The 13,582-nt window shown below is 43.8% G+C and overlaps 2 protein-coding genes across 2 annotated transcripts; both read right to left on the bottom strand.

Moving 5' to 3' along the window:
• Positions 1–697: 697 nt before the first annotated feature.
• LOC149397562 (putative aspartic proteinase GIP2) lies at positions 698–1,426 on the bottom strand. The gene is given in 2 exon segments (XM_089614260.1): positions 698–1,042; positions 1,163–1,426. Coding segments are annotated over 2 exon segments (609 nt in total).
• A 3,435-nt stretch (positions 1,427–4,861) lies between these two features.
• LOC149397561 (uncharacterized) lies at positions 4,862–5,212 on the bottom strand. Its single transcript, XM_089614259.1, has one exon. The coding sequence runs from the start codon at positions 5,210–5,212 to the stop codon at positions 4,862–4,864; it is 351 nt and encodes a 116-aa protein (XP_089470385.1).
• Between the last annotated feature and the right edge of the window lie 8,370 nt (positions 5,213–13,582).

Genomic DNA, 13,582 nt, shown 5'->3' with positions numbered 1-13,582 from the left:
AATAACAATAAATCTTATTTATCGTAACACGAACAATAGTAAATCTTATTTACTGTAACAAGAAAACAATAAATCTTATTTACCGTAACAATAACAGTAAATCTTATTTACCGTAACAAGAACAATAATAAATCTTATTTACCTTAACAAGAACAAAGTAAATCTTATTTACCGTAATAAGAACAAAGTAAATCTAATTTATCGTAACAAGAACAATAGTAAATATTATTTACCGTAATAAGAACAATAGTAAATCTTATTTACCGTAACAAGAAAAGTATCAGAGATGAGGACTAGTTAATCTAACAGTAAGTACGATTTACTAATTATTTATATGAACAATCGAGGACAGTAAATCCGACAATAAATCATATTAACCATTGAGTAAATCATTGGTTTCTATAGTAAATATAACAGTAAATCTGATTTATTTAGAACCAAATACCTACGATATGCACAACATTACAATTCTATTTTTCAACATAGAACCAATTTATTTATATAAAATCGATACAATGTATACTAATTGGTGTCAAAGTAACCAAAATTAGTGCAAAAGTACATAAATTGTTCATACGACAATACTACCAAACTTCTAATAATTAAAAATGTGAAATCACTACCTACAATTCTACAATTCCATAGTTGATATCTTCCATCTGACAATAATTTTCACATTTTCACTCATGCGCACATCTCACAAGTACAACATCACGTTTGATCTCAAACACATCACATCATCACTAACCCTATCTACGGAATTACCACCGTTAATCCTCCAATTCGCACTCACCCTGTTTCCCTCAAGCTCGATCTCGATTTTCGGAACCCTAGGCCCCGCCGTGGTCTAGTCAACTCCCTATGCCTAAAAACACGCCCCGAACGGCTTGTCCGTCGCAAATCTCGTCATGTTCCTCGCCGCCGCTCTTCTCGAAAACCCAGTTATGACATCGGAGAATAGAGAGCTCTCCAACGCGCCGTAGCGCGTGGCGGTGCTGATCTCGACACGCGTCGCGATTCTCCGGATCGATTTTGCGTCGATCTTGACCGATTTCTCCGTGATTGAGTATCCGGCGCCATTTTTGATCGGGCGGGAGAGAGAAGTTCTCGATAGCCATTCGCCGGCATTCACTCAGCGCGGCAAACATGTATCTTCCGTTGCCGATGAAGAGGCCATTCGCCGGCGTTCACTCAGCGCGGCGAACATGTATCTTCCGTTGCTGATGAAGAGGTCGTCGTAACCGAACTCGTTTGAGGAGGGAACGTAGAGAGCGAACTTCGGAGCGATTCCGTAGGCGGTGAAGAGACTCACCGTCGTGGTAGCGCCGAGTCCGATTATGCCGTCGGAGCCTCCAGCGAGGCCGGTCAAGAGGCGCATGACCAGTCCGTCGGAGAATTCCGACGACGCTATGGACGTAGCTGCCATTTTTTTCCAGCGAGGTTGTGGTCGTCTAGATCATTTTTACCGCCTCTGCTCTATTCTCCTCCTCCATCACCGTCGCCTCTCACCTGCTCCTGGAAATCTTTCTCAATCCTTGAAACAAATAGACCATCAAAATCGATCAAATTAGGGTTTAGGAATCGATGAATTAGGTTTACTTGGCGGCAGAAATCGCGGAGGAGAGAGAACGACTTGCGGCGGAGATATTCTTAGTTCGACTGATTGTTCGTCGAGCTGAGATCGTATTGATCGTATTGATGGAGATAGTGAGGTTAGGGAAAAAGAGCATTTTTGGTACTCCATCGAATATTGGCTATTTAGCTAAATAAGAGAATACATTGGCTACTATTCTAATACCCCCTTATAATTAGGCTAGTTATTATATATACACATACCGTATAAATGAAGCGGACGAGGACTTCGGCATCGGTGGCGGACGAGGACTTCGGCATCGGTGGCGGACGAGAACTTCGGCGTCGGCGGCGGATGAGGACTTCGGCGTCGGTGGCGGAATGGCGGAGGACGACCGGCACGGGCGGGCGGGGAAATTCTGGAGGAGAGAGAGAAAAGTGAGGTGAGAGAGATGTGAGGAGAGAGAGAAGTGAGGAGAGAGAGACTCACCGGAGGAGGGAGGAGGACGGCGACACACGGCGGAGGACGGCGACACACACGGGAGATTCGGAGATTCGGAAGATTTAGGGTTAAGTTCGCGTGAAAATGAAATGGGGGAACTGAACGCGATCTGGTATTTCAAGACATTTAGCGACGATATTATCATCGCTAAATGAACTTAAATTTTACCAGGCATTTAGCGACGATATTCTCGTCGCTAAATGGTTTCATAAATAGTTAACGACGATATTATCGTCGCTAATTCTTCTCGATTTAATATACCTGGAGGGATTTTTCCCTCTTCAATTTTCGTCAGAATTTGAAAATAATTCGCGACGAAATTATCATCGCTAATTGGTTACATAAATATGTAGCGACGGTAATATCGTCGCTAATTCTTTTTGATTTAATAGTATTGGAGGGATTCTTCCCTCTTCAAAATTCGTCAAAATTCGAAATCATTACCGACGATAATATCATCGTTAAATGAAATAAAAAAAAATATAGCAACGGTACAATCGTCGCTAAATAGTTTCCCGCGAACTTTGTGACGACAAAAAATAATTAGCGACGATATAGTCGTCGCTAAATGTCTTTGCCGCCAAACTTCGGAATTTTTAACACCAAATTTTCATACTATTTTAGCGACGACCTAATTGTCGCTAAAAGTATGATTAGCGACGACTTAATCGTCGCTGATAATTTTGTAGCTAAATGTCATATTTCTTGTAGTGCAAACGGTTCGACCCAAGGCCGGACCAAGTGGTCGCGTTCGGGTTCGAGGATGTCGGACTTGGTATCCAAAGTCGTCGCTTAGCTATCGGTGATGCTTGCCTCGTCCAAACACCTGAAACGGGATAAAGAACACGTGAACTACAAAGGGGAAATAGAGGGGATGCCTCTGTTTACCTTTTCGACGCTCAACATTAGGAGGATTGAGGTGGGATGTAGAGAATTAGGTGTCTAGAGGGCCGAAGCTTGAGAAAAACGAGTGAGGTACGAGTTCAGCAGCGTTTCAGTACTCAATTTCGGATTACCTGACCCGAGGGGTCACGCCTCGTATTTATAGGCGACCAATGGACGTTTTGAAGGCCCCCTGGCCGAGTGACGGCCCAGGGCCGGCTGAGTAACGACCCAAGGCCGGCCATCGGCTGAGTGACAGATTTAGTTATATCTCGTCGGAATTGAGTGTGAAAGACCGAATGAGGGATTGAGAAGATAAGAGTGAAAGTAAAATGAGTTTATTTGTTCAAAAGGGCATTTGTATAAGAAATTGAGACAAATGTCCATTTTTTTATATTGCTAAAATATGAAGTCTAATCTCGATATTTTGTTAACTTTTAGGACCATAAAAGTAAAATTGCAACTATAATGGTGCTGGCAATATTTGGTCATTAGACGTATATTGAAGTATTTTTTACAAAATTGTTTATAAGCGCGTATAAAAAAATTAAGACAACATTATAATCAAATACCAATAAACCTTTGAAGCTACCATTCAAAATCGCATTTTAATTTCTTAATTCAAAACAAAGGATGAAATACGATATTAATGAATATACCGATAGTTTTATTTTATATATCTTGTTGGCTGACGGGTATTATGAAGGAACCTGAAATACTAATACGAACAAGAACTAAACAAATAAGGAATTTGCATCGACGGATGTTGTGAAAAAGTTGTATACAAGGTGTCGAAGATTTCATATTTTCAAGGTTAACTTCAGAGGTGGTGGTTTCGAGCGGGAGAACCCCATCAAATGTTAGAGGGTGAACTCAACTCGAGGAGTCAGTTGTAGAGTCGGCACGAGGAATTATCAGTCGACTCGTGGACTCGGAACTCAACTCGAGGAGTGAACTCAACTCGAAGAGTCATGTGTAGAATCAACATGAGGAATTATCAGTCGACTCGTGGACTCGGAACTCAACTCGAGGAGCGAACTCAACTTGAGGAGTCATGTGTAGAATCAACACGAGGAATAGTAAGTCGACTCGTGGATCGGGACTCAACTCAAGGAGCGAACTCAACTCGAGGAGTTATGCGCAAAGTCGTTACAAGGACTAGTCAGTCGACTCGTGAATCGGGACTCGACTCGAGGAGTTATGCGCAAAGTCGATACGAGGACTAGTCAGTCGACTCGTGGATCGGGACTCGACTTGAGGAGCGAACTCAACTCGAGGAGTAATGCGGAAAGTCGACACGAGGACTAGTCAGTCGACTCGTGGATCGGGACTCGACTCGAGGAGCGAACTCAACTCGAGGAGTTATGCACCAAGTTGACATGAGGACTACTCAATCGACTCGTGGACCGGGACTCGACTCGAGGAGCGAACTCAACTCGAGGAGTTATGCGCAAAGTCGACACGAGCACTAGTAAGTCGACTCGTGTATTTAGATTGTTTTTCTTCGGGACCTCCGGCCTAACCATCGGCCCCTTGAGACTTCGTTATATTTTTGTTTTTTATATTTGAGGATTTCATTGAGTATTGTTCCCCATTAGCCCCCCGACTGTTTTAGGTACTCGTAGAGGAGCCTAGAAATTTTGACAAATGTGAAATGAAACACGAAAGGTGGAACGTAATTCAAAGTTTCGTATTTCGTAAAAGTAAATGAAATCACATTCCATGGCCTGTCGGCCTCGAATAAGATTGTCTTGAAAAAATTTGAAAATTACGGAAATGTGGGAGAAAATTGGTGGCGAGCTTTATTTGTTGTCGACTCGAGCGTGATCGCGAGCCCACATAAATTCTCGAGCTTGATGCCACTGTCCTTACTTACCATTCTTATCCTTAGGTCGGTAGATGGTGCTAATCATCTCTCCCTTTCCCTTTTTCGTCCACCCTTCGTATGTAGCACATCCTAGCCATTGATTGGTCTCCCATCATTACGGCGATTCCCTTTGCGGTCGGGAATTTCATCATCAGGTGATAAGTTGAGGTTATGGCCTTCAATCTGTTCAAAGTAGGGCGGCCAATGATTATGCTGTAGGTAGACGGTTGATCCACCACCAGGAACGACACGATGTGAGTGACCTCGATTCCCCCGGGTGTTTCGAAAGTTACAGGAAGGTCGATGGTACCTTCCTTCATCACCCTCTCCCCGGAGAAGCTGAAGAGTGGGGTCGAGATCGGGGTCAGCCTTAGCCCAGCCACCTTCATCCTGTCCAAAGCTGATTTGAAGATAATGTCGGCCAAGCTGCCGTTGTCTATCAGAATTCTCCGGACAAGGTTATTGGCGACCGGTGCCGAGACAACAATCGTGTCATTGCGCGGGTGCAAGATACGTATCGCTTCCTAGTTGGTGAAGAACATAGTCTTGAAGGGGGACGGGGGCAGAACCTCATAGGTGTGGTTGATTTGGTGAGCGATCTTCCCTTGAGAGACATCCCTCACGTACTTCTTCCTTTGCGTGCTGGAGTCCCCGAGTACAGCGCCTCCCATGATCGAGCCCACGATGTGCATTCGCGAGCTTTCCGGATAGTCATCCGTTGTGCGGTCGATGACAGTAACCGTTTCTTGACCCTTCTTCTCATGCCGCGGGCGCTCTCCGCCACCCGCGGTAGTCCCGATTGTACGGAGGGCATACTCTTTCAACTTCCCATCCTAGACAAGGGCTTCAATCTGACGTTTGAGTTGGTAGCATTCAGATGTCAGATGCCCGTGATCTTGGTGGTACTCACAGAACTTGCTCCGATCCCGCTTCGTGGGATCCTTTGTCAGAGGAACGGGGCTTCCTAGCTTGTCGCGGTGCAAAGCAAAGATCCGCTCCTACGGGGCGTTGAGAGGGGTGAATGCCGAGAACTTCTGAAAGCTGTCGACATGCGAAGGCCTCGGCCCGGGAAGGGAGCGACCGTTAGGGGTCTGGCCTCCTTTGTTCCTCGTCTTTCGAGGGTCGGGGTGATCTTTGCCTTGGTCGTCGCGACGACGGCTGCCTCGTCCATCACCCTCTCGACCATCCCGGCCGTCGAGGTAGTCCTCGATCCCCATGTACGTGCGGGCTCTCGCCATGAGCTCCGCCATGTCCCTTGGGACCCTTCCGACTATGGATTCGAGGAAGTCGCTTGTGCGAGCCCCCTCAGTAATCGCCGTAATGGCGTCCTTGTCATCGAATCCCTCCACTTTGTGGGATTCCTCGGTGAAGCGAGCGAGGTACTGCCTCAAGGTCTCGTCTTTCTCTTGCTGGATAGACAAGAGGTATGTCTTTGACTTCTTTTGTGCCACTAGCGTGACGAATCGAGCGAGGAATGCCTCTCTGAGGGCTCGGAAGGATTGGATGCTTCCCGGCCTCAAGCTTCTAAACCATTCGAATCCAGACCCGGTGAGAGTTAGGCTGAATACCTGGCACATGGGTGGCGTTAGACGTCCCTACATGGACATCCATGTCTCGTAGTGTTAGATATGGAAGTTTGGGTCCGTGCGTCCATCATAAGGAGGGATGGACGGTAGCTTGAATTTTCCGATGCATGGCTGCGCCAGGATTTGTCCTCTCGATTCCCTCAACTCGATGATCTGGTTTTGGAGGCTTTGGATCATCGTGACCATGTCAAGCCCAATTGCAGGGCTGACTGCCGGGGCCACGGGAGTCGCCTGTCGCCGCTTGTTGGATGCTTGGTCCCCGACGTTGGCCTGGGGGCGGCCAAGAGTGGCAGTAGGGAGCATGTCCCTTCCGGAGTTAAGCCTTTGACGGAGGTCTTCTCCTCGAGAGTCCCTCTGTGCCGTCAAATGCTCTCTTAGATCCCTGCTTCGCGCTTGGCGGAGCGAGGCGGTCTTTGGTCGGGCCGTCCGGTGAACGTCTCGGCTATCGGCCTCGTCGTCATCGGGGGCGGCTCTCTCCCCGGCGAGTGGCCGTACTCGGTCGCCTCTTGAAACCGAAGGGGCAAGCCCTCGATACAGGGAGCGCGAGCATTCTCGTGTCGGTGGGTCCGGATCGGCTGTGACATCCTTTGTCCTTTCGGATCGGGAGCACGCGAGGCTAGGGGTTGTCTCGTCAGTCCTCGACTCCCCCTTGTAGTCGGGATCGGAGATTAATGATAAAATCACAATAATTAAGCCTCACGAGTGCCTTGGGTATAGAAATGGCAACGGATACGGGTCCGGTCGGGTCCACTTGTCTCGCTATTCGGACCTGATTTAAAAATAGATTCATTACTCGGATTCATTTACCCGATTTTTAGAGCGGACATAATATTTAACGATAACGGGTAGAAAAGTATCGGACCCGTTACCCGTTAACTTCGAATTAGGATAAGAGAAATTTTTACATCATGTATTTTATATTGATTTATGATCTCGCTTTCCTCTTTAAGTTTGACATATTCTTCTTATTAATTTCCGCCACCGCCCAATAAAACCTAAATAGTTTGCTATCCAATCAGAATTCATTAATAAAATAAATTTCAATCCCCCACGATTTCCATTCCCACAGCTCACTCCCTCGAATTCTATTTCTATAAACAACAAACCCAAAGCACCGAAGGAGTACCTTGGCTGAGACTACCCTCGACGTCGTAGCCGAGGAGGCAAGCAATCAGTGCGCCATCCATACCTGGGCGGTCTAGGAGATCGGCGAGCCTCTGGGCCGTGTCCTCTCGGAAAGTGGCCTCGGGGTCGGCCGCCGAGTCTTGGGGCGAACACTCGTTATCACGAGGTTGCCCCCCTAGGCGGTGCGCTAGGTTCCTGAGGCCATACCTCGAGCTAGTCGCTCGGGTGCCCGCCGAGGTGGCTGGCACGTGACTCATCTAGCGAGAGTCTTTGCCTGTCGTAGAGGATAGATGAAGTGGTAGGGAGAATGCGTTGCCAAAGTTGGGAGATCCCCTCCTTCAAGCGCCAAAATGTTATTGCTCGTTTTTGGACAACTATTTAGGAGCCTAAGGCGGTTAGACCCAAGGCCGGACCAAGTGGTCTCGCTTCGGCTTGAGCGTGTCAGACTTGGTATCCCAAGTCGTCCCTTAGCTGTTGGTGATGCTTGCCTCGTCCAAACACCTGAAATGTGAGAAAGAATATGTGAACTACAAAGGGGAAACAGAGGGGGTACCTCTGTTTACCTCTCCGATGCTCAACATTAGTAGGATTGAGGTGGATAAGAGGAGTTAGGTATTTAGAGGGCCGAAGCTTGAGAGAAACGAGTGAGGTACGAGTTCATCAGCGTTTCAGTACTCAATTTCATATTACCTTTGGGAGAGGATGGACCTCTGTATTTATAGGCAACCGAGGGGTATTTTGGGGGACCCCTTCGCCAAAGGTTTGGGCCGGCCAATGGCCGAGGGAACCTTGGGTCGGCCATTGGCCGTCCAAAGGTTTGGGCCGGCCAATGGCCGAGGGAACCTTGGGTAGGCCATTGGCCGTCCAAAGGTTTGGGCCGGCCAATGGCCGAGGGAACTTTGGGTCGGCCATTGGCCGGCCAAAGGTTTGGGCCAGCCAATGGCTGAGTGAACCTTAGGTCGGCCATTGGCCGGCCAAAGGTTTAGGCCGACCAATGGCCGAGTGAAACTTGGGTCGGCCATTGGCCGGCCAATGGCCGATTGAACCTTGGGTCGGCCATTGGCTGGCCAAAGGTTTGGGCCGGCCAATGGCCGAGGGAACCTTGGGCCGGCCAATGGCTGAGGGAACCTTGGGCCGGCCATTGGCCGTCCAAAGGTTTGGGCCGGCCAATGGCCAAGGCACGGTTTTCCCGTCCGGTGGCCATCCGAAGCCTTGCGTCGGTCGTGTGGGTTGAAGTGATGCTCTTGTCCTCGTCGGTCCAGAACGGGCCAACAACAGTATATATGTCATCATATTACAATGTCAAAAATTTTATTGACATTAATTTATCCTATATCCTAAAAGACAAAAATGCCCTTTTGACAATTTTCGTAAAACTTGTCTCGTTCTTGTTTTGACTTAGCTTTTAGTTTAACTATTCCTACTCGATATGATTTGTGACAGTGACCTCATGGATTCAAATGAAGAAAGCTTGAGCTAAAATACTTTGACTCAAAAGTTCACAAACCTTTTCCAAGTTTAGCTTAATGTCAAATGACTCCACTAAAGAGTTGAACTGAGAATCTCTCGGTACAAATGAATTTATTTTCTACTCATGAATTCAACTAAATTGTGATGACTGGATCCACTAAATATTATCTATGTTTACCCTTCATGAATATCATCAGCTAGTCGGGATTTACAAAATTACCATTTTACCCTTCTAGCTGTTATTTCCTCAACTCCTTTGTCGCTTGTGAATAAGTTAAAAACAATGTATTGACGAGGAGCTAACAAGTCACATTGTTTCATCCAAAAGAGTCAAGACTCAGTTTGGACACTGACCAGTTTATTTATTCACATTCCAAGGAACCAAGCATGAGGTGATATACATTGCGTTTCAGCAATCTTGTACATGAATTCCACATCTATGAGAACTTCACAAAGTTACTCATGAAATCTTCACAACTTAGTACTTCACCAATAGGTCATGTTCAGAATCACATAGTGAGTCCGAACTCTGACTTTCTCAAATGAGAATACATAAGCTGTGAAATGGCATGTCTCATTTAAGGATTAAGGTAAGCACGATGCAATTCATACGTAGTGACTTCGAGACATAAGACGTTAAATGGTTTGTTCTTATTTTGTCTCTAGAAGTGCACTGGTCAATTCAGTACCTTCGGAAGATACCTAGAAGAACTATAGAGTCTCCAACTCTCAATGCCTCATAACCAGACATCATAGATTCTCCTAACAATCGTACTGAGGTCAATAGTCCTTTGACCCTTAGATTGTGAATATATCGTTTTAAGCAAACTACGAAGAGTTTGTTCATCCAAATCTACATTTGTCTCTTGGTAAGTTGTTAAGTTTGTTTATGGACTAAAGACTAATGTTTTATCATAAAGCTTCAAACAGACAAGGAGGAATGAATGAACGTTTCAACTTTTTATTAAATGAATAAGCAATTACAAGCAAGAGTCTTCGTGAGACTTTATTACATCAAATGTACAAAATAAAGACTACAACTCTTCTTGTGGGCACCATTGACAACACTTTTGACCTAAAACAAATTGCATTGGAAAGAGGACAAACAGACCTTTAATTTGTTTAAGAATCAATATATTTCGAATTCTGAGCAAATAGTTATGCCACTTCTACAACGGGTTTTTATTGAGATCGAAGAAAACTGAAATAATTAAAGTTCGGACTTTGAGTGCGAAAAAGAATCGAGTGTAACGGAACGTTTTAGGAAGTTGTTAAAGCTTTTATATGTGTTTTATTAATATGGTAATAACATGGTATAAAAGAAAACAACAACAAACATAAAACGAAACGAGTAAATAAACGAATCTAGCAAGACAATATAACTAGTCACAAAATTACTCGAAATTTTCTCAAACTTTAAAAACATGTTTTTCATTATAAAAAATTAAAAACTTTTAGAACTGATTCTAATGTGTTTTAATAACATCCCAAACTCATAGAAAATCAACATGATTTTTAATTTAAAGACATGAGCAATAAATTAAAAATAAATCTAAGAAAACAATTCTAACTTGTCACAAAATTAGTAAACTTTTGAAAACAATTTTCAAGCTCATAGTTTTAATTACATGTACATGCATATCTTTGACCATAGCTCTAATACCATTTGTTGGAATTGATCTAGGGTTAAGAAAATATTTAACGCTATGAGCAAGCGGCAGATTTCTTTTAAACAAGTAAAACGTTTTTACTAACCCAGACAAAGAGCAAGTACATGTTAAATTAAAACTATTAAAAGCATTACTCATTTACTAACCTTTGTGAAGCTTGAACGTTGAGAAGCCTCAGGAAGGTTGAAACGTTCGTCTCCCTTCGCAACACGTCTTTCTTCTTTCCTCGAGAACTTGAGCAACCACGAAAGTTTGTATCACAAGAATCACTCGAGAAAGAAAGGAATTAGTGTGTGGGCACTTTTAAACACGACGACTCAAGAACAAGTCTAAGAGTCGAAGACCTAAAACACTAGGTCAAATGTGGACCTAGGTTCCAAAACAAAAACGAAAGAAAACTAGAGAAAGAGAGAGAGAGAGAGAGAGAGAGAGAGAGAGAGAGAGAGAGAGAGAGAGAGATATAGAGTTGGGTGGCCACAAGGTCTAGAGAGAGAAGCTCTCAATCTCTAACTTATATGGGATGAGAAAACAATGAGAATGAGGCCTCTATTTATAAGGGATAGATTACCTTCATAAAGGTAGTTTCCTCTTCTATAGAATATCACATATTCATGAGCAAATATTGGCTTCCTTTATCTTTCTCTCTCCTTGCCTTAGTTGGCCGCCCACTATTCTTTCCTCCTAGAGGAAATTTGTTTTCTCTTTTTCTTTTGGCAAGTATCTTCATACAATAACGCACAAAATTGGTCTCTCTTCCTTGGGTTTGGACGTGCAGCCCTTCTAGAAAGTGCTTCTAGATTTTTCATCATTTGTTCATGACAACCTAAGAAAAACCCATTAAGAATTTTCAAATAAAATTCCATGAAATGAAATTAATCCTCAAGGCCCAAATTCTTTAACTTGGCTGAGTGTTTATATGTCATCATATGACAATGTCAAAAAATTTATTGACATTCATTTCATCCTATGTCCTAAAAGACAAAAATACCCTTTAGACAATTTTCGTAAAACTTGTCTCGTTCTTGTTTTGACTTAGCTTATAGTTTAACTATTCCTACTCGATATGATTTGTGATAGTGACCTCATGGTTCCAAATGAACAACGCTTGAGCTAAAATAATTGGACTCAAAAGTTCATAAACGTTTTCCAAGTTTAGCTTAATGTGAACTGAGTCCACTAAAGAGTTGACACTGAGAATCTCTCGGTTCAAATGAATTTATTTTCTACTCAAGAATTCAACTAAATTGTGATGAGTTGATCCACTGAATATTATCTATGTTTACCCTTCATGAATATCATCAGCTAGTCGGGATTTACAAAATTACCATTTACCCTTCTAGCTGTTATTTCCTCAAATCCTTTGTTGCTTGTGAATAAGTTAGAAACAATGTATTGACGAGGAGCTAACAAGTCACATTGATTCATCAAAAAGAGTCATGGCTCAATTTGGACACTGACCAGTTCATTTATTCCAATTCCAAGGAACAAAGCATGACGTGATATACATTGCATTTCAGCAATCTTGTACATGACTTCCATATCTATGAGAACTTCGCAAAGTTACTCATGACATCGTCATAACTTGGTACTTCACCAATAGGTCCTGTTCAGAATCACATAGTGAATCCAAACTCTTACTTTGTCAAATGAGAATACGTAAGCTATGAAATGACATGTCTCATACGTAGTGACTTCGAGACATAAGAGGTTAAATGGTTTGTTCTTATTCTGTCTCTAGAAGTGCACTGGTCAATTTAGTACCTTCAGAAGATACCTAGAAGAACTATAGAGTCTCCAATTTTCAATGTCTCATAACCAGACATCATAGATTCTCCTAACAATCGTACTGAGATCAATAATCCTTTGATCCTTAGATTGTGAATATGTAGTTTTAAGCAAACCGTGAAGACTTTGTTCATGCAAATCTACATTTGTCTCTTCATGTGTTGTTAGGTTTGTTTAAGGACTAAAGACTATAGATTATCATAAAGCTTAAAACAGACAAGGAAGAATGAATGAACGTTTCAACTTTTATTGATTGTTCAGCAGTTTCAAGCAAGAGTCTTTGTAAGACTATATGATATCAAATGTACATAAATAGACACTACTACTCTTGGTGTGGGCATGATTGACAATATACTCCTACTCCTACCCCTTGTTTTGAAGATGCACCATCCACTTTTAGTGTCCAGGTGCCCTCGTCTTCGGTCACGGCGGGGTCTTCTCTTGGGAGTTCGACAAGGAAGTGTGCTAAAACCTGGGATTTACCGCACATCCTAATTCAATACTCGATGTTGCATTTTCTTAGTTCTATGGCCCATTTGGTCAATCTCCCCGACTGATTAGGGCTGTGTAGGAAACTTCTCAGCGGTTGGGTCGTCATCACTATTATGGAGTGGGATTGGAAGTATGGTCGAAGCTTTCGCGCAACGGAAACAACGGCTAAAGCCAATTTTTCCATAATAGGATACCGAGTTTCAGCATCGACTAATGACTTACTCACATAGAATATGGGTCATTTGTCCCCTTGCTCTTTCCTGACGAGCACTCCACTAACTGCCGCTTGGGAAACGGCGACGTATAGGTAGAGTGGTTCTCCTTTTGCGGGCTTTGCTAGGATCGGGGGTGTTGACAAATATTCTTTTAGTTCTTTAATGCTTCTTCACATTTCTCATCCCATTCGAGCTTCTTATTTCCTCTGAGGAGTCGGTAGAATGGGAGACATTTGTCCGTGGATCGAGAGATGAAGCGATTGAGGGCAGCGATCCAGCCTATCGACCTTTGCACCTCGCGTCTGTTACGAGGTGAGGGCATCTCTCGTAGGGCATGTAACTGGTCCTGGTTGGCTTCAATTCCTCGTTAGGTGACTAAATACCCAAGGAATTTCCCGGAGGATACCCCGAATGAA

This window comes from Urtica dioica, chromosome 5 (assembly GCF_054948205.1).
Source record: "Urtica dioica subsp. dioica isolate 48M chromosome 5, U.dioica_male_clone48M_v1_H2, whole genome shotgun sequence".
NCBI classification, from domain to species: Eukaryota; Viridiplantae; Streptophyta; class Magnoliopsida; order Rosales; family Urticaceae; genus Urtica; species Urtica dioica.
This window is presented reverse-complemented; position numbering and strand designations above follow the sequence as displayed.